Source organism: Prinia subflava, chromosome 2, assembly GCF_021018805.1.
Source record: "Prinia subflava isolate CZ2003 ecotype Zambia chromosome 2, Cam_Psub_1.2, whole genome shotgun sequence".
Taxonomy (NCBI): domain Eukaryota; kingdom Metazoa; phylum Chordata; class Aves; order Passeriformes; family Cisticolidae; genus Prinia; species Prinia subflava.
Window position 1 is genome coordinate 102,979,179 of NC_086248.1, and position 26,123 is coordinate 103,005,301.

The 26,123-nt window shown below is 44.9% G+C and overlaps 3 protein-coding genes across 3 annotated transcripts in view; 1 reads left to right on the forward strand and 2 right to left on the reverse strand.

The window, feature by feature from the left end:
- The first annotated feature begins 117 nt into the window (after window positions 1–117).
- Window positions 118–6,090, forward strand: LOC134547803 (toll-like receptor 2). Its single transcript, XM_063391922.1, has 2 exons — window positions 118–2,440; window positions 2,933–6,090. Exon 2 carries the CDS (start codon window positions 2,934–2,936, stop codon window positions 5,556–5,558), a length of 2,625 nt encoding a protein of 874 aa, XP_063247992.1. The 5' UTR covers window positions 118–2,440; window position 2,933; the 3' UTR covers window positions 5,559–6,090.
- A 189-nt stretch (window positions 6,091–6,279) lies between these two features.
- GPR75 (G protein-coupled receptor 75) lies at window positions 6,280–11,210 on the reverse strand. Its single transcript, XM_063391349.1, has one exon. It carries the CDS (start codon window positions 11,023–11,025, stop codon window positions 9,499–9,501), a length of 1,527 nt encoding a protein of 508 aa, XP_063247419.1. The 5' UTR covers window positions 11,026–11,210; the 3' UTR covers window positions 6,280–9,498.
- A 5,358-nt stretch (window positions 11,211–16,568) lies between these two features.
- The window catches only part of PSME4 (proteasome activator subunit 4), a 45,082-nt gene continuing 35,527 nt past the window's right edge, over window positions 16,569–26,123 (reverse strand). Inside the window, exons 40-47 of the mRNA XM_063391350.1 lie at window positions 25,424–25,632; window positions 25,213–25,298; window positions 24,346–24,474; window positions 23,636–23,791; window positions 20,590–20,752; window positions 19,608–19,741; window positions 18,669–18,803; window positions 16,569–18,057 (exon numbers count right to left, since the gene is read on the reverse strand). Coding sequence (XP_063247420.1) covers window positions 18,669–18,803; window positions 19,608–19,741; window positions 20,590–20,752; window positions 23,636–23,791; window positions 24,346–24,474; window positions 25,213–25,298; window positions 25,424–25,632 — 1,012 coding nt within the window. The 3' untranslated portion in view covers window positions 16,569–18,057. The remainder of the gene's footprint in view (window positions 18,058–18,668; window positions 18,804–19,607; window positions 19,742–20,589; window positions 20,753–23,635; window positions 23,792–24,345; window positions 24,475–25,212; window positions 25,299–25,423; window positions 25,633–26,123) is intronic.

Below are 26,123 nucleotides of genomic sequence, written 5' to 3' on the forward strand. Positions count from 1 at the left end.
AACTCCCTGGTAGGAGGGGGAAGCACACGCCTGGCACCTGGTGCCCTGCAACAGCAGCTTTTGCCATGGTGTGAGCAAACAGGCTCTTGCCAAACGCGTGTTCCTCAGCCTCGACTTCCCATTGCACAGGAAGCTCAGTGCCCACAGCTATTCCTGCCCGGCATCCAGGCTGCCCCAGCACGCACATCCACCTCCAAGAGAAATTTGCTTTGCTCTCCCTCCTCTCCCATGCTCTCCTGAACAACAGCTGAGTTAGGTTTCCTCCTACACCTTCAGGAGGTAGAGCTGTTTCACACACGCACATGCATTTTCAGCTCATAAATATCTTATATTTTTATTCAGCACGTAAATCCAAGCCTACCTTAATAGGAAAAGCTCCTGTAAGGTCTGGTCTCCTCAAAGCTGGTGCTGATCCTCTTTGGATTTGAGCAGCTCCTGTGCAGGTTCAGCTGTCCTCCATTAAACTGTATTTCAAGTGCACAAAAAACCTTTTCCTGCAGAGAGAGACAGAACAAGTGGCACATGGCCTATTTTGGGAATGAAAGCAGTGGTCTTGCTCTTGGCCACATGGAGTGGACCTTCCTTGCTCATTCAGACCTTTCTTGTGTCCTGCTCTTCCCTCAATTCACAACAGAAGAGGTTGCTTAAAAAAATAACAGAGACAAAATAAATTACAGAATAATTCCAGCACATGGAGTTGGTGGAATAACTGTACCAAAAAGCTGCCCTTTTAACTTTTTCCTTTCCAGCCATGACTGACTCTCTCTGGGATTTTGCTGGCCCCTGTGCTAGGATGTAGCTGTCCCATCTTCCCAAAGGAAAGCACAACCCAAGGTTCATGAGCAGCACCACTGTATTTAGATGGAGAATTGTCCAGCTACAGGCTTCACCACACAATGATGGCAGGAGCAAAAATTTCCCCTGACATATTCCAATTTCTTGTCATTTTCATTATCAATTTCATGTCCCTTTTATCAAAGCAGGTTGGGATCTGTCAGAAGAACGGATGACTGTGGGGCAATTCCCAGAACCTGCCACAGCAGGAATGTGTCCAGTCAGACCAGACAGCACAAACCATCTTGGGTTTTCCAGCCCCCAGGGCTAGACAGGGGGGCCTCTGGGCTGCTGTGAGAGTTTCCAGTCACTGGTGGTTGCAAAACTGTGGGGGAAAAAAAAAAAAACACACACAAAAAAAAAAAAAAAAAAAAAAAAAAAAAAAAAAAAAAAAAACAAAAAAAAAACCAATATAAAGGCAAGCTCTGACCCCAGTGAAAGCTCCAGGTAATAATTTAGAGTAAGGTTCTTTACCCAGGTGTCCCCGTGGGGCATCAAATGACCTCAGGATGTGTGATGGCCTCTCCTCTGACTTTCTTCCCCACCCAAGCTGTTTATATATTATTTTCTTTGAGGGAGAGGCAAGGGTGAAGTTACAGTTGATGTCATTTCATGGTTATGAGGAGTTTGAGTGACTTCGGTCATTAGTATGGGCTATTAGCACAAGTAACCAGAATTTCTGAGTTAACCAAGTCAGGGTCAGCTTTGTCTGGATCATTCCTTTGGCTCTGTTCTCGTTAGCAGTGTTGTTTTTGACAGAACACGACCACAGCACCAGGAGTGTTGCTCCATCCTTCGCTCTGTGTTCCCCCGGGGGCAGCACTCAGCTCCCTCAGCACTCCTGCAGTCAGTCCCTGCTGAACTCCGGCCAACACATTGCTGAACTCGGTTGACAGTTTTTCCCCCGACCTGTGATGCTGAGGCCGAGGCAAGCCCTCGGGACGACACTGTGTTGCATTAAACCAGCAACTTCCACCTTTTATTTCCCCCTCGGCCACGGGTTGCGCAACGCCTGAGAGTGGCGCGAAGGGGAAAACTTGACGTATTTCACCGGGGAGGATCATCTCGGGCACCACCTCCTCCTCCTCCGCTCCCAGCTCCACAAAAGGCACCCGAGGCAGCAGAAGGTGAGGGAGGAGCGCTCAGGAGAGCAGGTACAGGGGGTCAGAGAGATGGGGAGGGTAGCTGGAAGTGAGGAGGGAGCTCACTGCTAAATTGACCATGCTTTTCACACCCCGGGGGTTCCTGGCTCGTTCACCCCCGTGCCCGGTGTTCCTGCTGGGGGTCCTGCTGGCAGTGGGGGACAGAGCTGGGAAGTCGCTGATGCCCCTTCCCCTCAGTTTAATCTGGTGGCCCAAGCCCGGTGGGCAGCAAAGGGGGCTGTGGTGACACAGGTTACTCACAAGGAGCTCTGCACCTGCCTTTGCAGGGAACAAATACACGGCTTGGAGCAGCAGCAGCGTCAGGGACTCCTGACAGAGAGCCGGGGCAGGATTGGAGCCGGGCAGTGACGCTCCCGGCACTGGGAATGCTGTGGGTCACCGGGGCAGTGACCTCTCCTGGCTGCCTCCCATATCCTGCTTCCAAGACAACTTAAATCCGACAGGTAATGCCAAACCGATGGTCACTGGTAAATCCCCGGCAGAGCAAAGCTCCAGGGGCTGGGATCAGGGGAAGGTCCGTAGTCACACAATTACGTGGAGCTCCCGGGGCGTCACTGAAGTAGCTGAACAGGTTTAGAGGGGTCAGACTTACTTGGTTGTCATGCACCGGGATGGGAGACATAAAACCTGAGTCCCACGGAGCCATGAAGGCCATTTCAGATTTTGTAGGGGAAAGATGGTATTGCAGGGGCTGCCTGGGAAAGAAAAATTCAAACTGTACCTACCATGTCCTCAGATGAATAGTGCTCTCCTTCAAATCATTCTCTGACACTCTCTCTCTTACTCTGAAGTAAGATATGTTTATTTTGCTGGATAAAAAGGGATTCATGGATACAACTACTGAAACAATTTCTGGACTTCAAATAAATTAGGATTATTTTTAATGGTATTCATTAACATATTATAATGATGGATTTAACACTTATTTTCTCCAGGATGAGGATCCTTCCTGGCTGCCTTCATTTCTACTTCATTCCTTTCTTACTCAGTGGAGCACATGGATTCCTAATGTGGAAAACACCTCCAGCCTTCTTGGTTTTTAACTACTCCTATTCAAATCTCTCCTCTGTCTCAGAAGCACAAGCTCCAAAAACAGCAAGAGCTCTGAATTTCTCACACAATGTCATTGAAAAAATAACCAAGACAGACTTGGAAGGATTTGACTGGCTGGAAGTTCTGGACTTTTCCTACAATCAGATCAGGGCTGTTGACCCTGGAGCATTCCGGAGTCTGCTCAGCCTGGTTTCTGTGGATTTATCATTTAATGACGAGAAGCTGCTTCTGTCAGATCTCCCACCACACCTGAAGCTCTCACCCGCTGGCAAAGTTCCGAGGTCTTTGCAGCTTTCCAGGAATTCTGGCAAATCCTCAGGGGCTGCTCTGGAGCCTTCTGCTCCTGCTGAGGAACTGTCACGTTCTGGAGTTCTGTCCCTCCTGCAAATCCTTAGCCCCAGGCTCAGGAGAAGCACAGGGAATCTTTTTCGGAGGGGAGAAGGGAACACAACGACCCTTCCCACAGCCACAACTGAGCCCACCCTCTGTGGAAGTCCCATCAATGGGACACTGGACCTGTCCCACAGCAATCTCTCCCAGGATGAGCTGATGTTAAAACTGGATGAGGATCTCTGCCAAGCCCAACTGCGTAGGATTTTGGAGCTTGACATCAGTCACAACAACGTGGAAATGGATCTTCTGTCACTATTTTCCCTGTTCTTCCCAATGAAAAATACACTGTCCATTGACGCCAGCTCCAACAAGTTAACCATTAACATCCTGGATGCTGAGTCCTTCTGTAAGTTCCCATCCCACCAGCTTTTGTTCCTAAACATCAGCAACAACCCCATCAACAGCCTGGATACACTGTGCCTCCCTTCCAGCATCAAAGAAATTGATTTGTCCTTCACCAACATCAGCCAAATACCCCTGAATTTTGCTAGAAAATTGTTTAACTTGGAAAAAATGTATGTTCAAGGAAACCACTTCATCTACACAGCATTCTCAGAAAGCAGGAATACACTTCCAATGTGTGTCCCTCCCCCTGGAAGTGTACACATCAACGCCATCTCCTTTGTCAGGAACGAGGCTGGGACACCCATTGAAAGCCTTCCCGAGAAGGTGAAACACCTGGGAATGTCCAACTGCTCCATTGTGGAACTGCCAGAATGGTTTGCTGACACAGTGGAAGAACTGTTATTTCTGGACCTCAGCAGCAACCATATTTCTGTACTTCCCAATTTCCCCCCCTCTCTGCAGCATCTTGACATCAGCAACAACGACATCAAAGTCATCTCCCCCAGTCTGAAATCCCTCTCCAACTTAACAATATTTAGGATTCAAAGTAACAAAATTATGGATATACACATGGAGTATTTTCCATCAGCCTTAAAAAAATGTGATTTTAGTAAAAACAAGGTGAAGGTGTTGTCCTTAACTTCTGCCCTGGAGAAGCTGGAACATCTCAACGTTTCATGGAACCTGATCATGCGTCTGGAGCCTGCCAGCCGCCTTCCTGCACTGACCAGCCTAGACAGCAGCCACAACCTGATCCCAGAGCTGCCCGACGGCTTTGGGGAATCCTTCCCAGGGCTGAAGTATTTTAATCTGTCAGGGAATAAGATCTCCTTTTTGCAGCGTGGCTCTCTCCCAACTTCTCTGGTTGAGCTAGACATCAGTGACAACGCCATCACAACCATTGTGGAAGCCACATTCGGCCCACTGACGTTCCTCAGGGTTCTGAGGGTCCAAGGGGAGCATTTTTTCTGTACCTGTGACCTGTACTGGTTTGTGAACATCTACATGCATGAGCCTTTGCTGGAGATTAGGGGCAGGGGGGCCGTGAGGTGCAGCTTCCCCCCGGAGCGCAGGGGCTCCCTGGTGGGCAGCAGCCGCCTGACGCTGCTGCAGTGCTCCCTGGGCGTCCAGCTGGCCGTGACCGCTGGCGCTGCCTGCCTGGCCATGCTGGCCCTCACCGCGCTCTGCTGGCGACTGGACGGGCCCTGGTACATCAAGATGGGCTGGTACTGGTGCATGGCCAAGAGGAAGCAGTATGAAAAGAGGCCAGAAAACAAACTCTTCGATGCCTTCATCTCATACAGCGAGCATGACGCCAACTGGACCAAAGAGAACCTGCTGGAAAAGCTGGAAAACTACGGGTTCAGAATATGTTACCATGAGAGGGATTTCAAACCAGGGCATCCTGTGCTTGGGAACATCTTTTACTGCATAGAGAACAGCCATAAAGTGCTTTTTGTTCTCTCTCCCAGCTTTGTGAATAGCTGCTGGTGCCAGTATGAGCTGTATTTTGCTGAACACCGGGTCCTGAATGAAAACCTGGATTCCCTCATCATGATCGTGCTGGAAGACCTCCCACCCCACAGTGTCCCACAGAAATTCAGCAAACTCAGGAAACTTCTGAGAAGGAAAACCTACCTGAAGTGGAGCCCTGAGGAACAAAAGCAGAAAATGTTCTGGCATCAGCTAAAAGCTGTCCTAAAAACAACCAACGAGCCACTCGTGAGAGCAAAGGACGTATCCGATGTGGAAATGCAGGAGCTGGAATGAGACCCAGGGAACTCTGAGGGCTGGGCCTGGAAAGCCTGTGGTCAGATAAAAGCATTTACCTCCTGCAAAGGCTGCTGTGATGCCCAGGAGTTTGTCTAGATCAGTCCCAGGAGAGGTTCCTGGGGGGACTGTAGCACACCCATTATTCCCTCTGATAAAGAATCCTGAAGGGATGAGACCCGAGCACTGATAAAAAGCCTTTTCCATTTGGATGCTTGAATTTGTCCAGATATTCCCAGCATTTCTGTAAGTGCTGTGGATGTCAACTGAAGGGAAGAACTACTTAAGTCACAGTGCATGTCCTTGCTGCCTTCCTGAGGTGGTGGCAGTGAGAAGCGGTGTCTTATGACTGGACTACAGATTCCCGGTTCTAGGACAGCTTAAGTTGGGAACATACCCTGTGTGCAGGTAAGAGAGCCACAAACCATGCTGGTACACAGGGAGCAGCTCCCTTCTGTGCTTTGGCAAGGAAAGATTAAAGATTGACTTAATTTAGCCCTCTGAGAGAGGCTAAACCGACACTGCTACAGACTTTGGGTTCAGTGACTGCTGCTGGAAGAGATGAGATTTAAAAATCTTTTGTAAATTCAGAATAAAATATACAACCAGTCAGTACAAAAAGGACCAGCTGAGTGTGGTTGTCTCTGCTGTTAAATAACTGGGGTGAGCTTTGTTTAATCACAAATCTCTGGAGAATAAGCAAGTTCTGTACTTTATTATTTAGATTTAGTTAAGTTCCACCTTATCTAATCACCCTGACCCATTTCCAATGGATTCAGTGCTACCTCTGCATGGTCCTTGCTCTTACCTAGTGCCACTTGACAATTTTGTTTATTGTGCTTGGGAAAAAACAAAAGAAATTCAGCTGATCCAACATTCAAGGGAAATCAACAGAATGTGACAGAAAATAAACACCAGGTGAGGACAAATTATTTGGTTTAGCAAGACTTGGACTTGCTCCTGTGAGGAGCAAACACAAAAACTTCCCAGTAGAAAATACCACATCCAGGAATGCAGCATATTTGGAATACAGACTCTGAAAAGGAATTGGCTCTGCTGTGACAAAATAAGACCAATACCACCCTATTTGCTGCCAAAAGGGGGAACATGCAACAAAAATCTCCATTGACAGAGACCCCTTGGAACTCAATGCAAACCCACCTTTCCTTAGCAAAATGATTTGGCATCATGAGCTTTGAGGTTTTATGTATTAGGATAAAACCCACAATCCTGCAGGCCAGCAGCTGAAAAAGCCAGCTCTTTTCACCACAGAGATCTAGGGCTTAAAAGACTGTGAATTAGAAAAACATTACAAATATTTTTGTTCATTTAAGCAACCAGAAGTCACTTGTTAATGAGATTAATGAACCCCAAGTAATTAATCAATTGTTTTTCTAATAGCCTTTATGCTTTCCTCTTTCTAAAGCACTCAGTGGTCACATTTCTCACTTCCTCTCTTCCCACACATCTCCCACCTCTGTATTCCACTGCTTCCCCCTCAATTCCATTGCTGCTTGTTAACTTTGCAGTGGCTCTTGACTGGTTCTTTACTGGTTCTGTGCCCAGCAGGCTTCTGACAGAAGAGGCTAAGGGAAAAAAACAATAAGTTATACTCCAGAAGAGTCTAAACCAATTATTTTATCAAAAAATTGATTATTTCAGTCCATGATTCACTGCAAAATCCAATAACTGCTTTCAAAATCCAATCTTGATTTACTACACCTCCCACAGAACAACTATTTAGTACAGCTGGCAACTTAAATGAGGTTTTGTTCATCCTGCCGATTAAAAGGTGTTACACTTTCTTATCTATGATACTGTACAGATTAACACCAATATTAATTACACAGGTGGTGTTAAGGGCACAGCTGGCACCAGGAGTTAACACAGAGCAAATTACAAAGAGCTTTGATGGGACTTCAGTTCTTTTGTCACATAAAGGCAATAAAACCTCCTGCTTGGCCCCTTCTTGCGTTACTCCTACGTGAATACTCAATGCAGATGTTTTATGAGGTGTGAGTGGTTTAATTTTGAAACACGTGATGAAGTTCATGTGATCTAAAGGCACAGGAAAAGTTGCACATACACAGAGCAAACCCCCAAAACTGTCTCATGTATATTTTTCCCTCCAGTACAATTTACACTGAAGAAAAATTCAGATACAAACCAGTCAAACAAGATCTTTTCATTATCTTTTATGCTTAGTTTAGAAAGAACCACATTATTTGTTTAGAGATAAAAAAATCTGGGCAGAGAGAAAAGACTTATGGAAATAATTTCTATTTTACATTTGTATTAGAAAGTTGCTCACACTGATATTATTGCAAGAAAGCTGGTTTGAATTATTCAGAATTAATTCATATTCAGTGTTAAACAAAGAACAGTGTTTCAGGAGAATCTTGAATTTAGTTAACAAAAAGTCTGAACCAACAACTCACAGACAGAAATGATCTGTGATCAGAATGATGCGATCAGAAATGATCAGAAATGATGTGGACATTTTTTGTTTCTAAAGTAACAAATCACATTCCCATTATTGTCATTTTCCTGAAGATCTGGCACTTTCCTATAGCAAGGCATCAAAAGCCTGTGGCACAATTATTTTGGAGACACTGAGGCTCTGCTTAAGTCCACAGAAGCTGAAAGGTGATTGTTTGTTTAGAAGAGATCTGGCCACTTAGAGGAATAAATGTCATGAATTTAAATGCCCCTGAATTGTTTTGTCTGCCAGGGAATTCCCACACTAAAATATAACACAGATGTGTGAATTTATAAAAAAAATACTTAACTTCTGTTATTTGCTTGCTGTGTAGACCACCAGACAAAATTTCTAAGCAGACAGATGAAATCAAACTGATGTTAGATTTAAGAAAACCTCAAAAACTGGTCATTCTGGTTTTAGACAGCTGCCAGTTCTGCCTGTCAGGAATAGCCAAATCCCAATTTATACAAAGTCATGGGCAAAAGAGCAAGCAGCAACATGACTCTGTGCCTGACAGCTGACCAGTTAGGGAATTCCAGAGGTGACTGTGCTGCTCCTGGTGTATCAGTCACATAATATTGCAAAATTCACCTTTATCCTCAAGTAATGCAAATAATTAGGTAGTGTCTGGTTATTTCTATCAGACATAAAACACTTCTCCAAATTATTTTGGGATACAGAATGCCACCATCATTAAAATCAATGCCCAGCAGATATTAATGTACATATTGCAGAGGTTTATCCCAGTGCCACACTTCCCAAAGGTCCTTCCCCAGTGGAAATATAACACTGACCAAAAAAAGCCTTATCCCAACTTGAAGAAGTGAAAAATTAAGTCCTGAACTTTAGCTGAGTTCATAGAAATTTTGCCATTTATCTCAACAGAACCAGGGTTCCACCCCATGAAGATAAAGGACTTTTGTTATTACTGAAAAACATTGATTCTTCCAACCTTCTGCAACGGGAAGAGTTTAAATTCAAACACTACCAAGCATCTCCCCAATTCTTCTTTCCTGAAAATACTATTTATAGGTATTTATAATATTTGGCGTTATCACAGAATGGTTTAGGTTTGAAGGGACCTTAAAGATGATCCAGTTCCATCCCCTGCCATAAGCTGGGACACCTCCTATCCCAGGTTACTTTGAGCCCTGTCCAACCTGGCCTTATGACATAATAAACCACATAATCATGGCATCTAGGTGTTTTTTTACTTGCCTAGCAGTAAAATTTAGTAACAAAACCACCTTCGTGCAACAATTCCAAATCTAAAATATCCCCCTTGCTGGCTCTCCACGGGAACTCCAGAGCGCGTCACGGAGGCGACAGCTCCGCATTTGCTTCAAGCGCAAACGGGCCTGGTGTTCCTATTCACAGGCAGCAGTATCACGGAGTTTGGAGCAATTCCTCCCCAAAGCAGCGCAGGGGACCCCCTGAAATGGCCGGGTGGAGCCAAGGCTACACAGCGGGCAGCGGAATGTGCCTGGCGGGAGCAGCGCTGCAGTCCCGCCCCGCGCTGCTGGAGTGATGGAGCGCGGGGCCGCACGGCTTGGCGAAGGCGGAGCCCGCGGGCTGCAGGCTGTGCGGGGTGCTCACCTCCGCCGAGGGGCTGCTGTTGTACACGCTGTAGTAGGGCTCGATCCGCGTGTTCATCGGGGTGGAGCTGCTCTGCCCGTAGTGCTGCTGCCCCGCGGACGCCTTGGGACTCAGCACGCTGTCCTTGGAGTGGCTGGCACCGCACGCCTGCTCCAATCCCTTCTTCTGAGGCTTTGGAGACAACACGTAGGCTGAGTTGGTCTCGTGGTGGGACGACTTGTTCCTGTTGACCTCCAGGCTGCCTTTGCCCATGGCTCGAAGCCTCGTCTTGTGCTTGCAGCAGAAAAAGACCAGGGCCACGTACTGCAGGCACCAGAGCACACGTCTCCGCAGCCCCGCGCTGTTGCGGGAATATATAAAGGGATTTAATCCTGATTTGAAAAAGATGAGGGTAAACCCACACAGCTCAAACTGGTAGAGCACAAAGCCACCGCTGCCGGACAGCATGTCCTGCACCAAGGAGATGGCCAGGGGCAGGCAGCACACCAGGACGGAGAGCACGATGACCACGCACGTCACCACTGCCTTGGAGTCTTTGACCGTGGCCAGGTTGACGGCCGAGGCCAGTGGGAGCCGGCTGGCCAGCTTGGCATGGCCATGGGGTGGCTTGGTGCAGCTCTGGCTCCTGTACAGGGCGGGCACGGCCCCGGGCACCGCGAAGGGCGCGGCCCTGGGGGTGCCCACGGCCACCGCGGGCGGGCACTGCCTCGCCTGCGCGTTCCTGCGCAGGGCCTGGGCAATCATCACGTAGGACACGGACACGACGGCCACGCAGCAGATGAAGTCGGTGATGTAGAGGTAGAGGATGAGTTTGCCCTGTCCTCGGGGCAGGCTGGCCATGGGCAGGCAGAGGCGGGAGCCGCGGGTGCGCAGCGTGGCCAGCGTGGCCAGGGTGAAGCTGGCGGCCCAGAGCAGCAGCGTGAGGAGCATTGAGCAGGGCGCGGAGGCGGCGCGGTGCGGGTGCTTGCCCAGCACCATGCGCAGCCGGTGCAGCGCGATCACCGCCACTGTCTTGAGCGACATGATGATGAAACCGGAGCTGGTGAGGTGGAAGGTGAAGCAGAAGGTGCCGGGCACGCCGTGAGCCGGGCCGAAGAACAGGACGAAGGCGAACATGGGAGCGGCCACGCCGCAGATGAAGAGGTCACAGAAGGAGAGGTTGAGGATCATGAAGTCGAAGTCGGTGCGGAATTTCCGAAGGGCCGGGTCGAAGAAGGAGAGCAGCACGATGAGGTTGCCGTAGGAGCCGAGGCAGAAGACGACGGCCAGCAGGGAGGCGCAGGCGGCCAGCGTGGCGGCGTGGGTGCCCTCCCGCAGCTCCGCGGGGCCGCTGCCGTTCGCGCCCAGCTGCTCCGCGGGCCCGGCCGGCAGCCGCCCTGACGCGTTCATCGCGCCCGACCCCTTCACAGCCCGCTCATCGCCGCCGCGGGCCTCCCGCCTTGCCTCTTCACCGCCCCCTCATCGCCGCCTCAGGGCTCCCGCCCGACCCCTCCACCGCCCGCTCACCGCCGCCTCAGCGCCGCCCGCCCCGCCATGGCGTCCGGCCCGGCCCCTCCCCGCTCCGTTCCGCTCCCTCCGCCGCGGCGGGGCCGAGCCGGGGCGGGCGGCGGGGACGGAGCCGCAGCACCCCCGCACCGCCAAGCACGGGCGGGCCCGGGAGGCGGCACCGAGCTCCCCAAAGCCGCGCTGGTGCTGCATCCCCACCGCTCGAGCTCGGGGAGCAGCGGGTGGAGCAGCACAGAGTGCGGTCTGGAGAATCACAGAAGGGTTCGGGTGGGGAGGGGACTGCAAGACCATCTCGTTCCTCTCCCTCCCATGGGCAGGGACATCGTTCACGAGCTCAGGTTGCTCCAAGCCCTGTCCAGCCTGGCCGTGAACACTCCCTGGGATCCAGGGGCAGCCACAGCTTCCCTGAGCCAGGGCCTCACCAACCTCACAGGGAAGAATTTCTTCCTAATATCCAGTCTCTATCTAATATCTACTCTCTTTCAGTTTCAACCCATTCTCCCTTGTCCTGTCACATGCCCTTGTAAATAATCTTGCCCCATCTTTCCTGTTATAAATGCCAATACGATATTCCAATTAAAATAATAATTTGGTTTATTAATAAAGATCAAATCACAGAATTTCGAAAACCCACCAACAGCAGAGAAACTTGACAGAGTTTTCCCGGGAAAATGCCAAGGGTGAACCGTGAGATACAGGGCCTGGCCGTCTGCTATCTCCCCCAATGGTTCACAAATTTGCCCAGTTCGGGGCTTGGTTTTTATACACTTTATTCTGCCCTCGGCAATATTTCCCCGTATTTCCCACTGTTTCCCGACTAGCTATACAAATTCAGGAGTTTCCCCGACCAAGCAGAAAAGAGTTCCTTTCTCAGTTCAAATGTTAATGTCCAGTTTCTATAGGTCCTTATGGTTGATGAATGATCGAGATATGGATGATGTTGCTTGATGATCTGTGAAGGTGGCAACCAAGGTGTGAGTTGCTGATGCCACCTTATCTCGATAGGTCTCCTCCAGGTACTTGAGAAGGCTGCAGGCTTTCCCGGAAAAGTCCTTTGTTCCTTTCTGAATGGAGGTGCCTGCTTTTTCAGGGTTGTTAGTTTCACCATCTGCTGCAAGGTCTCCTATAATATAGACTTTTACCTGATACAAATTTATACAGTTTTATAGTTTTCCAATTTACCATAAGAACATGAATTAATCATTTCACATTTTTCACATTTCCTGTAAGTTCCCCTCAGGTACTGGAAGGCTGCAATTAGATCAGCCTGAAGCTTCTCTTTTCCAGGCTGAACAATCCTAATTCTCTCAGCCTTTCCTCACAGCAGAGCTGCTCCACCCCTCCGATCAACTTGGTGCCTCCTCTGGACTCACTCTAGAGCAACAGCTTCTTTTTGTACCAGGGACCCAGAGCTGGATGCAGTGTTCCAGGTAGGGTCCCCCCAGAGCAGAGGATCTGTGCCCCAGCAAAACACTGGCCTCAACCCAAAACCTGTTCAGCATAAACATCAAAGTTTTGCATGCTGCTTCTGCCTTGCTTACACTTCTGCATCATTTTCCTGAGCAAGCTCAGTAGAGCCAGGGTGCCCTTTGTACTTGCTCAGAACCACAGCATCTAAGGCAAAGCATCTTCTGTGTTCCCACAGCGAGGGAAAACAGCATAATTTCTTTATCTGTTAACTGCCAACTACTATCGCAAATATAGTAATGATGGAGACTGTTGAATATCTGAACATCAAAGGGATGGTTTTGAAGTACTTACAGGGATGTGAGGGTGAGGAAATGCTCAGTGCACGTTCTCCAAGGCAGACACAGCTGAGTGGCCTCCATGGCACTGGAAATCCAGGTGGAAGAGACCAAAATCCAGCTAGGCAAGGCACAAAAGAACTATGAAAATTCAGTAGAGCTGGTATTTCTGACTTGTGCATTCACTTATCTACAGTCATTATATATATATTACATAATCTATTGTTTTAATAACCGTCCCCTATCCCAGGTGCTTTGTAGGTACCATCTAGACAGCCACAAGTACACAAGTTTGATACCTGAAAGCTTCCCAGTGCCACCTGCCTGTTTATTTTTCAAAACATTCCTTTCTAAACCCCAGAGCAATGGTTTTTTAGCTCTCTGGCTTGTGACAGCAGCCTGGCCTGTGAGCTTTGCCCTGCTAAACACGCTCCCCCAGTGGCAGTGGGGTTGCATATGTTCTTGGGGGAAATGCCAGCAGTTGGCTGCACCAGTGCCTTGCAACCTGGGCAGGTGCATTTTGCCTTGGTTTTGTCCTTTAACTGGTTGTGTACTGGAGGGGGAAGGTTCAAAACCCAAAACATGGCGTCCTTTGGCTTCAAGTTATGTCCTCTTTCAGCTTGGCTGTCTCTTGTTTTCCCTTACTTCTATTTCTGTTCTCCAGTTGTGGCTAATGTGAAATCTGTGGGTGAATCTTGGCCCTCCTGAGTAAGAGTTACTTTTTCATCAACAAACTGGGATCTCCCTCCTTGAATTTTCTTATTTATAAACATTAGATGGTGCTGAATTATGGGATTAAACAAGAGCAACAAAATGTTAGCCTAATGCAAGCGTAGGGTTTGGTTGTTTTACCCCTCTACAGTTATTACCTGTGGTTTTGAAATGGAGGGGAAAGTGTAGCTGGTTCAAGCCTGCAAGCCTTAAACATTCCAGCAGAAAATTGGAAGGGATTGTTCTCAGGGAGAAAGGGAATGAGGCAAAAAGGATCACCATGGGAACACAAAGCCCTTCCCAGGCCCTTCCCAGGCCGAGCAAAGTGTCTCACCAGTCTGTCCCCTTTAAAAAGGGCTTTTTAGCTTTTAAAAGAATTGCCAAAGTTTCGATGGGGGAGAAAAGCAGTGGAAGAACGTGTTTTTTGCAAAGTAAGAATCACAAAAATAAAACTTACCTTGTGCAAAGTACAAGGGTATTTACTCTTTGCAGCACTCAAGCCTTTCCTTAAACTAATTCCTTAAAAATCCAGTGCTCTCTAGACCTATCAAGCTTCTCACTGTTCAGTCTTGGAGTTCCTACTGCATCAGGATAAAATGTTCTCAAGGCATTTTTGACAACAGTGTTCTTTTGCAGATATTTACTGGAAATTACTTTTAATTGTTGAAGTCTGCCCTCATCTCAGTCTAAGATTTGTATCTTATTATTTTAACAGAAGAGTTCTAAGGTAAAGCAGCTGGAATAATAAAAGGGGAGATTAACCCAGGAAAAAATAGAAATAAAAACCAGGAGAGAATAAATAAGAGTAGCAGTGAAAAGCTTTTAACAGAATATTTTCAGGGTGATCTCAGCTGGGCTTCTACCTGGATTTACTGTAATCTTGACTGCACTTATTGCTAGAACAGATTTATCGGGTTTATTGCTGGCATTCCTAAGAAGCCAGTCAGAAATGATGGCATCTCTTATTCCCCAAGGGAAGTGTTTGTCCAACTCCATCTGCAGCAGCAGAATCTGCTCAGCAATATTCTACATCTTCCACAGAGTTTGTCTTTGGCATTAAACCAGGCTGTAACTACCACAGCACCAATGCCCTGAGGACCTTGCCTTAGATTAAGCACCTGGAACCCCTTCCTTAGGGAGCAGGGATTCCTCTGCCTGCTGGCAACCGGGAATTCTAGAGCAAGCTGAGGTTAAATTCTCTTCCTTTTTCTAGAAATACCCACAAGTTGCCTTCTGGGTACTGCAGGATGCTATGAGGATGCAAAACACATCAGCAGGGTTAAACTTTTCCCAGGACAGTGGCCAACCAACCCTTGTACTGCCACAGGGCTTTATTTTCCCCATTGCATCTTACCAGATTATTGTGTTTTCCACAACCCTGGGGAAAAGAGCTGGAGGCTCTGCTGCAGGATTCCAGGAAGCCTGAAGCTGTGGAAGGAAGTGTGAGACTGAGCCGGGTGTGGGATGCTGGGGATGCCTAACTGTGAAAAACTGACAGGAGACATCATCACATCATCCAGTGTACCCAGCACAGCAGTCCCAGCAGCCTGGGAAGGAAGTAGGAAGGGAGGAACATATGCCCTGGACATAACAGGAATACAGTCATACCAGAAATAAGGAACTTCATCCCTTTGCCTCTTAAATTAAAACCCAAAGCCATCCATATATGAACTTGTTAGCAACACAATCCACCAATAGTGAGTCTGTGGCACCACCCAAAAGCACAGGTTAAAAGTCTAATTTGCCTACTTGGTAATTTTGTTATATATCAAAATAAGCATCAAATATACCCACCTGATTATGGACATATGGGAGATCACACCACTTAATGGTCTGGCAAGAGTCACTGAGCAGTACATCACTGGCAACTTGAGTGCTTAAAAACCAAACCAAACCCAACCCCCCAAAAAACCTAACAAAAAAACCCCAACCTCAACAAACCAAAATACTTCCCAAACCTCCCAAATTCTGCCTTACATCTCTGCCTTTCTTTAGTGTCTCCCCATGATGGGCAGAGCTTATCTGTGTGGTCTGATAGGTGGTCACTAAGATGTCAGGGCTATCAAACTATCCTCAAGATATTTTTCCATTTTTTTTCCTGTTCCAAGGGGAAAAATTCTCTCTTCTCATGCTAGAAATCTCTCCCTCTCCCAATTGAGGAACTGCAGTTAGTTTATCTTGACAGCTTCAGGGAAGAGACAGTATAAATCATCAATGATAGAAGTTCAGTGTTGCTTGGGGAAACTTAGGGAATAAATCCAGTAACGGAGTTGTGGTATTTGGTGAAGATTTGGTGGTAAAAAATTGTTCCTGCATTTTCAGGACAAGAGACTAACAACCCTTCCCTCACCAAAACTCAACCAGCACAAGTTTGCTCACACTACCACAGTTGTGTTTTATATGTATTTTGAATATTGTGCTGTATTTACTGGGGGATCTGTTTGGATAAAGCAATTTACTGTGGATTTATAAGGTGTTGGGAATTAATACCACTCTAGACTACAGCATGATTCTCTACGCTGCACTGAATCCTCAACCAATTCCAGCTACACCTTGACTAAGGAAAGAGATTCCCAAGTACAGCACAAAGCAGCAGAGCTGCAGAACAGCACATGCAATATTTGCTCCAACACTTCCATCAGCCAAGGATCCTTTGAAGGATCCTCTGCAGCAAAGGCTCTCCATCACTTGTAAAGATTTAATTCTATCAGCAAAATCCTCTCCAACAGAAACTAGTTTCTCCAGTTCTCAGAAGTTAACAAATGTTTTCGTGGCACAAGGTATTTTTCCATAAATGTAAAAGCTGATGTCTTAGACATTAGAACAACATCTTTAATTAATCCTTAACTCATTACCAAATCCCAGGACAAACACAGGCTTCATCCAAAAGCTCAAAAACACTGTAAAAACCTGAAGTTATGGTCTCAAACCAACACATTTACTCTTTAGAAATACAGGAAGATGCAGTAGTTACAAACAGTCAATTTATTGGGTCTTAAACTACGTACACAATTGAAATCGTAATTTTGGCACTACGCTATACAGTGGTTACATCCGTGTGCGGACACTCCTTAAATACTGCCCCAGGAGCACTGCTGTGCTTGGAAGTTTAGGATGAGCCACACAAAGGTCTCAGTGCTCCTGGGAGGTTCTGCATGAAAGATGAAACACACACCAGTTTATGAGTTATTTCCGTGTACCTCACGTTCTGTGAATGGATCACACCAGAATATGTGATGTCAACATTGGCCACACGTGTTGCAGTAAAATCTGAATGAGACACAGTCATGAGATACAGGAAAAGCAAAACAAACCCTCTCAGACACAGAGATATTCTGTTAAAGAAAATAATTTAAAAAACTAAGAATGGCATTTGTTTTGATACAAAAGCCAGAATCACTACTGTATTAACATCTAAGTATGAATCTTTACAAATTAATCTCACAATGGTGTTATGTAAAAGGTTGCAAACTGTACAATGTTTTGTCAATGCAATGCCTCTACAATTTATACAGTCTTTTACAACTATGTAACACATATTAAACAGCTTGTTAAACAGCCAATTGATACCAGTCTCTTAACAAAGCTGAAAGCAAAAAAACACAGAGCTTCCACAATCTTCAAATGAGATATGCTTGCTCAATCTTCAGGAGAATACATGGTTAAAAACTGCCTTTCCACACTGTGCATACATTTCGTTCTGTGAATTCAACCACCACTAACAGTCCATCATTTCCTATCTGTGGGCTTTAATTACATGGAAACACCCATTTCCCCCTCAAAAGTATGCAGAGAATCATAGATTTTTTTTTTATTCCACACGTGGTCAAGACACCCCCAAAGGCCTGGCCAGGAAGCAGGAGCTGCCCATGCTGTGTCCTGCCACCCCTGCACAGAGCTCAGCTATTTACATTTGCACAAGGGAGAGAATACAAAAAGGCAATGCTGCCCTGAGGTGACTGGATGGTACTCAAATCCCAGTAGTGAAAAATAAAACTCTGAGGAAGGAAGGCTCCTGGGGTTGTGTACAGACTGGGGGAGGAGTTGCATCGGCAGAATTGGAGAGCTCCACTGAGAACATTCCGGTTTGCGGCACTCTCTGGTTCTGCATATCCTTAATGTTGGGTACAGGGAGCAGAAGGGGGTGAGGGATGTGCAGTGTAGGTCACTGTGTGCAAGGAAGCAGAAACAAGAGTGATGTGTGATGCAAGCCAAGGAGAAGGTTCTTGCCATGGACTCAGGATCAGGCCCTGCAGGCGCAGCCTCGGGGCTCCCCCAGCTGCTCCCTGGGGAGGTGAAATTCCTTTTGAATAGAACAAGGTCTCTACATTTGTATTTAAAAGTGGTTTTGATTAGGCATCAGGATTTCCAGCACAAAGTTCTCTACATGATCAATTTCTTTTGAGTTTCCTTTATTTCGCAGAAAAATTCCTACATACTCATTTTCACCAGGAGAAACCTGAAAAGAAAGAAGAAAGAGTTCAAAATGCAAATGTTGCCTCATGCTCTTGTTTATTTGAAAAGATAAATTAAAGTGTCTCTTGGAATACTGTCACAAAACATCACAATACAATAGAGATGGGAATCTTGTAGTGTTACAAAGAGAAACCCCAGGAATGGATTCACTCTTTGGGGACATGCCTGTGTGAAGAGCCCTGGCAGCAAAGCCAGAGCGTGGAAGAGGAAACCGAGTGGTAGCAGCCATTCCCCATCCTGAGATGTAGGTGATAGCCTGGACTGGGTGGTGTAAAGTCCTCTGAGGCATCAGAAGTACAAAGCAGCACTTCAGGGGCACTGCCAGGGATTTAAAAGGCAGCCAACTGGCAGAAAATGGAGAAAAGGAATATCAATATTCAAGAAAAGTGTAAATGTCTTAGCAAAGCACAGAGATGCACAGAAAGATGGGCACTATTTAAAATACTTAACCAAAATAAATCTACCAAAACCACTGGAGGAGGCAAGGGCCAGAAACTTGACTGCAGCACCTTCCCTGTGGTTAAGGGTTCTTCCTGACTCTCGAGTAGAGTTCCTAAGAGTGAAGCTTATGGAAAAGCTCATCAGCTGACCCACCTATGCATAATAGCAGGGTGAAACCAGGAGGTCAGTGAGCACCAGGAGTTGGTCATCTGTGAACTGCTGCTTGTGCTCCTGCCAGTTGTCGTGGTGGGTCCTCCGGAAATTGGACAGTGTTTTCTTCACAGTCATCTGTCAGCACAATTGGGATGGAGCTCTGTCAGTCAGGGACCCCAGCTCCACACCAAAACCAATGTTGGATACAACAAACACAACTGCTCAGTACCACCAAGGGCTGGAGCACACCCAGAGGATAGGAGGGCTCTGCAGAATTCAGCCCAGGATTTTAATTTTCACAGTTCTGGTTAGTCTTCTGACTAGGGTCATGACTCCAACATTCTTATAAAAAGGATTCCTCAACCAACAGTTGTGAGCTGGCAAACATTTAGAGATTCATATAAAATAAAAGCCAAGTGCTTTTGCCCCACTGCCTTTTCCTTGGCTGTTTCAAAAGGAGAGTTTTGGTCTGAAAACAAAGGAATTCTTTATCTCACTTCTCTGGCTAGAACAGCCACAAGTCAACAAAACCCCACAGACAGGACAAAACAATAAGAGTTAAAGGCAACTATTTCTTTAAAAACTTATTTCTAGGGCAGCTCATAACACTTCATTTAAAAAATTCTAGACTGATGTTTTGGTATATTTTCTAGAATGGCATGAACAAAAGGGACATCTTTAATGAAAAAAACCCACTTCCTCATAAATACAGTTCTTGCAGCTTTCAATTTAATGCTTTACGTTTGAAAGTAAAGACAGATCTAACACAAAAAAATACTTAAAAGCAGGTCATGCTTTAAAACCATTCAGAGTCATTTAGTAAAATGCAGCAGCAATTAAATTTCTTAATAGGTTCCTATGCTTTTCTAGAAGAGAACTAAGAATGAGTCACAGGTATTCGGCTGTGTTCTGTTATATAGAGAACTGCTGCATTTTTACCTCAATAGGCTGGGGATCATTGAGGTGGGCACTGAGATCCATGAGGAGCTGTGGCATCCAGGTGGGCACATCGTAGGGACTGGACAGGATACAGGCGCTGAGCCCCAGGACGCCAGCGTGGCGCTTCACCAGGTCTGCAAAAACAGGGCATCAACACACATCATTAAAGAAAATCAGCAACAAACCCCCTGGCACTGCAGAGACCTCCAGCTCTGTAGAAATCCAGAGAGTTCTACAGACACAAACTTATGGACCTCCAAATTGGTTCTACTTCCTTACTCAGAATCCCAGATTCATTCTCCTATCTTTACACCTTCTTCCAATAGGAGTCAATCTGCAACTGCTGGACACGTTATAAACATTTCAAATGAGCTTCCCTCTCTCAAAGAAACCAATGAATAACTCATGAATGACATCTCCATGTTCCCTCTTTCTGCATTCAGAGTGTTTTCTCCAATCCCAGAAATACTGGACAATATGGAAAGCCAGACTTCTGGATCAAATGACTATGATTCAGATGCACTAAATGCCCATGTAGAAGTCAAAGTTCCAAATCAGGGTTAACAGAGCCTGAGTTAAGGGAGGGTTTGTTCCGGTTTATTATTTGGTTGGTTGTTTTGTGTTTGTTCGTTTTTGTGGGTGTTTTTTTTTTTTTTTTTTTTTTTTTGAATAAAAAATCTGCACTGCTAACAAATAGAAGCAAAGGTGGGCAAGGAGTGAAACTATGTTGTGACAGCCAAGGAACCTTATTTATTGAGGAACTTGCTACCCCTCATCATCTGCATCCTTATCTCTGTGAACTGGGAACTGGAAAAACCTCTTTAATGTTAATTCTAAAAGAGTAAGAAATTAATTTAACATAGGAATACATAATAAAAATATTTGCCTTTGCTGTGTAGCCTTACCATTCATGTTGCACATCAAATTCTATGACAGTCTATGTTACCCAAAACACTGATTTCTTCACGAGCTGCTTTCTTACCCCCTGAAGGAATTGTGTCCCCCACTGAGGCCAGGTCCCTCTTCCTTTTCTTGGGGAGCCTCATCTTGCAGAGCTGCTCAAAGTGAGTCTGCATGGGCCCGTCCATGGTGAGAAAGTTGCACTGCAGGAGCCCGCTGAGCGTGGTGGCAGCCATCTCCCTCACCTGGGCACAGGTGGAACAACACAATTTATTTATGCCATTACTACCCTTTTTATGCACTACTGCACACCCAACTAACCCAAGTGGGCAAATCTTGCTCAGCAAAAGCCTTTAAAGTATTATCCTGCTATTAGTAGTTTATTAGATGACTCTTAAAATTAAAAAACTTGCTTTGCTGTAATACAGAAGTACTGTCACAAAAATTGCCATAAAGTGATCTGGCAAGCAAATAATGTAATTTAACTCCATTGTCAATACAGGAGCTTTAGAAAATTTAGAAACAAACATTGATCGAGACTAAATAATCAACCTGCTCCACAAAATTCCTAACAGGCTCTGTATTGACATCAGTTTTAAAGTGGGCTTTATTCAAAAGCATTTAGTTTTTCCCCTGACAAAAGTGGAAGAGCTTTTCCAAGAAAAGGCAGGAGGAATGTTCCACAGACTCAGCTGATTCTGTTCTACCCATAGCACAAGAATTCTTTGAAAGACACTACAAATGCTGGATTAATAAGCAACAAAATGAACTTTATGATCAACAACTCAGTTCTGTAATGGTCCAGCATGATAGACTTCCTTGTCTCAAGTACCAGATCTCTGCAGTACATGAATAAAACCAGAAATCCAGGCTGAAAAAATATTCTTCTTAAGGGTAACAGAGAAACTCCAAAGAACAAGACTTAAACTTAGCTTTCATCTAATTGCCAAGCCATTCAAAATACAGATCTCCTTTTCCATTCCTTTTAAACCAGCCACAGCACCTTGTTAGTGAATTCTGAGTAGAGATAACTCATCCTTGCTTTTAAAAACAAGTGACTAACCCATCAGTATTACTAATTTCTCTCATCTCAAATCTCCCAAAGCCAGGAAGTTACAGACATGTAAAACTGTATTTAAATTGGGAGTCCCTCCAAAACTCACTCCCACTTTCCATAATTACATTCTGACAAAAGCCTCCCAACATTTACAAACTTGCAAACCAAATCAACTGGTTGAGATGCTGCCACCAGATTTTTGATTGGTGCATTCTGTCACAGGTAACTGCAAACTGAACATTTGTCTGTGGACTACAAACACCTCCCAGTGCTCTGAATTTGATGCAGAGGATTATAATAATAAATCACATCCTTGAACATGATGTTCTGAGCCTCACAAAGCCACAAGTACAGCTGCAAGAGCTGCAATAATTAAACAGAGGAAGTTCAAATAAGCTCTTGAGACTCCTGCCCATTCCATTTAAATTTCTACAAGGTACTATTCTAACGTGATCTACTTTGCTGATAGTGAAGAAGGATGAGGTGAGAGGCCAGCAGTGATGTTTATCAGCAGTTTGTGAGTCCCTGAAGAGCTGAGCTATTAAATGAGACACAATGTGCTAATACAAGAGCCAGACACAAAGCAGCTCGGCTGGGAAGTGAGCGAGCTCCCAGAAGAGCTGGGCTCATTTACATCTCTACTCCCTGTATTACAACCACTTTAATTTCTAAATTAATCATCCAGCTAGAAGGAACACTTTGCTGTGAGGTGCACCTGGAAGCAAAGCCTTTAAAATCACTCACAAAGCAGCTGATCACTCACCACCTCTGGCACTAAATAATTTATAAATGATTACACTCACAATGAAATACAGAATATAAAAACAAACCCCTAAGGAATTTGGGGTTTTTTGGTCAGAAGGGACTGATCACGGTCTATAAAACTGCAACAATATCAGAACAAAACCACTCAACAGCACTAGCCAAGCCCAACTGCAGAAGTTGCAAGAGTCTACTTAAACAGAGAGAAAATACTCAAATTCCTGTAAAATTGCAGTGCAATATGAAAAATGCTGATCAAGACATCAGTACTGTGCATATTAAAACAATCACCATCAGGTCTGGCCCTTTGTATAAAAATAAGCAAAAAATAGAACTATCTTAAAATCCAAGAACCAAAACCTTTGGAGCAAAGACACCAAATCCTAATCAAAGCTAATGATTCTCATCTTAAAAATCCAGCATCCAAAAGCTACACAGGAATTACTCAGCAGGATACTGCATCTTGTCAGTTATTACCAAGAAGGAACAAGATTACTTTTCAGAGAAAAGTGAAAGCTTCCATGGCAACAGCATGATCCAGAGTGGTTAGGAACACAGGTAGGCTTTCTGGATTTGCACCTCTGCAGTGCAGAGGGATAATTTGGTACATTTTAAGTAACTGGATAAATTGCATTCAAGTGAATAAAAGGTAATTTTCAAAATGGCGTGAGATTATGAGGTAAGTGTTCTGACAATCAACTTCTGTAGGACTGCAAGATGATGCAGAATCTTTCTTCTAGAAGGAAAACAGCATGCAAAATTAGGATTTCATTGATATTTACCAACTGCCCAAACACCAGGGAAAATGATGGTGCAGGGGAGATAGGCCAGGCAGGAGGTTAACACTAAAGATTCTTCACTTTGCTTAAACATGACTTAAATTCACATAACTTAATGCATAACTTAACTGCCCTTCAGTTGTAAATATAAAGAGTATTTTTGTCATTAATCTGATTAGATGTGAGGCAGACCTATAGAGTAATAAATAGTGGGTTTACACACTTTTCACACAGGAACTGATTTGACCTTGGATGCTAAATTTTCCTACCGACACACATTTATAGTGAAAACCCCTGTTTCATGTACTGAAACCAAGCTCCAAGCAATGCACCATCCTGTGAAAAAGTAGAGGCAATGGAACTTAGAATAAATCACTAATGGAGTATTTAATTATCGACTATTTTCATGGAATGAATACGAAAGAAACAAATCCTATAATGCTAATTTTCGAAGTAGGAAGAATGCTGAGCTAGAAATACTTCCTGAATTAACAGTGGTGTGAAAGCAGTGCAGAGAAGGCATCACTTGCCTCGAGCTGTTCATCTTCCAGGAGTTTTATCACCAGCCACCTAATGTCATTGACTGCCTCGCTGTTGTTGAGGAAGATGAAGAGATTGTAGAACACCATGGTCTGGAGGTAGGTTAAGATGGTGTATCGGGCATGCCAAGAATTGCTTCTTGCTGTCTGCAGTGAATAAAGCAGGGTGAGAAGGCAAAAATGTCAAAGAAAGCAGGCCACTGATGGAAAGTGAACAATATTTAAGAAAAAAGCTTCTGGGGGCAGTTGCAAAGAACTTCCTTTATTCAGGTAATTTTGTTTCACAGACCTTTTATCTCCAAAGGAGGCAGTTACTATTTAGGTAATAATTTTCACTTTTCACTTAGGCTTTACTTCCAAAGCAGACTGTTAACAGAAATACATTGTAAAACCCTAAAAAAATCAGATTCGAGGGCAGTTCCTTAGCTGAAGACTCATTCTGAAACTGGATTTTGAATTGTTATGCTCATGAGGAGACTTAAAGTGATCTGCTACTGAATCAAATGTTAATGTATCAAAATGCTGCTCAATTGGTTATCAAAAGTAAGTGGTTTAAATGTTAAACAAGATACACTTAACTGTTTTAAAACACTTTAAATAAAGTCTTTCAGATCTAAATCAGTATTTGATTCAGAATCATAAGTATTGTATAGTCTTCTCTTAAATGAGAAGAAGCTTTAAGCTGTTTAGACCACACTCACTTGTTTTAGCACCTGAAGTACCAAAGGCACTTGCTGAGGATACAGCAAACCCTGAGACATCAAGGACAAACACATCTTAGCATCTCTTTTGAGCTCATCGTAGCTGTTGTCGTTCTCCACGGGTGCAATCTAAATAAGAGCAGGGAGGGAACAAAGCAGGCACTGGTAAACAGGCACTGGTGACAGCAAAATCCTCAAAACAAGGGTAATCTCATGAAAGGACAGCTGTCTAGGGAAAATACATTCAATATAATGCTGAAAGATTAGCTTAGCTGGAAAAAACAGTCAATATGACATTAAATATTCTCAGCAAATAATCAAGATATCAAGAGATTTTGGTTCTCCACTGCCATTCTCTTGATATCAAACCAAATTAATTTCATATTTTAGATCCAGGTCCAAAACTGAGACAAAGCTTTACCAAGGTCACTTTCACTTCAATAAACCTTTATTTTATGGTCACACAGATTACTGTTGGGTAATTTATTGATGTTTGTGCACTTTGGGCTCACAAGTATGGATTATTTCAGAGAAGTAAGACTGGATGACACTGATTCCAAGAATACAAGGATCAGAGGAACAACAAGAGCTGCTTAGAAAGAATTGTGTAGTCAGGAAGCAAAAGAAAGTAACTCAAGGACCCTCAGAGAATCATGGAATGTTTTGGTTTGGAAGGGACCTGAAAGCTGATCCAGCTCCACCTCCCTGCCATGGGCAGGGGCACCTTTCCCCTAGAGCTGGTTGTTCAATGCTACAAGTAACCTGGCCTTGGAATATTATAAATATATATAAATAAAATAACTTGTTTATATATACAATTCTTTTTTAATCAAACATAACCAATAAAGGAGAAACTAAAGGATGTACCTTGAAAAACAAAGGTAACAGTTGGAGTTGTTCTGTGACAGCTGTAGAGAAAGATCGTCCTGCACTTGCCATCAACCACTTCAGAACTGTTTGAATAAAGAGAAACAATCATTGATTAAGAAGAAAAATACTAACAATTCTGCTACACAATTTGCAGACCTCAGTCATCATGTACTAAAATACCCTCCCTTCCTTGACCTCCTTAACTCACTTGTTTTCAAGAGTTTAATGCCCTGAGTTCGCTCGTCTTGTTCGCCAACTCCATTCTCTTCCATCACATGATTCTGGATTTCTTCATCTGCTTCCATGAGGGGTTTGAGGTTTTCAAGTATCCGGGTAGTAAATTCATGGACACGAGGAGATTTAGTTGCAGCAGTGTTCGGCAAGGAAACATCTATCATGAATATGTAGGTCAACACACTAAAAAAACAAACAAAGCCAGCAGGAACACACAGTGAGCACGACTCCTGTCCAGAGAACAGTGACCTGTGTACTCCAAATGATCCAAGATCAATTGCATGACCTTTGAGGGTTAACACTTAAGAGAAAATTTCCTCTCATCTTAAATTCAAACCTATTTAAAGCCAAATGTCTCTTCTACGAGCTTTAGAGATGTCAAGCATAAATATAGACAAATAAAATTGGTGAGGCCCTGGCACAGGTTGTACAGAGAAGCTGTGGGTGCCCCTGGATCCCTGGAAGTGTCCAAGGCCAGACTGGTCGGGGCTTGGAGCACCCTGGAAAAGTGGAAGGTGTCACTGCCCATGGTAGGGGTGGGACTGGATGAGCTTTAAGGTCCCTCCCAATCTAAAACATCCTATGAAAAAAAGATAAATATAGAGAAGTAATCTGGAATTTCTGAAGCAATTTCTGGTATTATTTATCTGATTTTTGTTGCAAGCATTAATGCT

Coding starts and splice junctions, on each gene's coding strand:
- LOC134547803 (XM_063391922.1), top strand. CDS start 2,934: ATGAGGATCCTTCCTGGCTGCCTTCATTTCTACTTCATTCCTTTCTTA.
- GPR75 (XM_063391349.1), bottom strand. CDS start 11,025: ATGAACGCGTCAGGGCGGCTGCCGGCCGGGCCCGCGGAGCAGCTGGGC.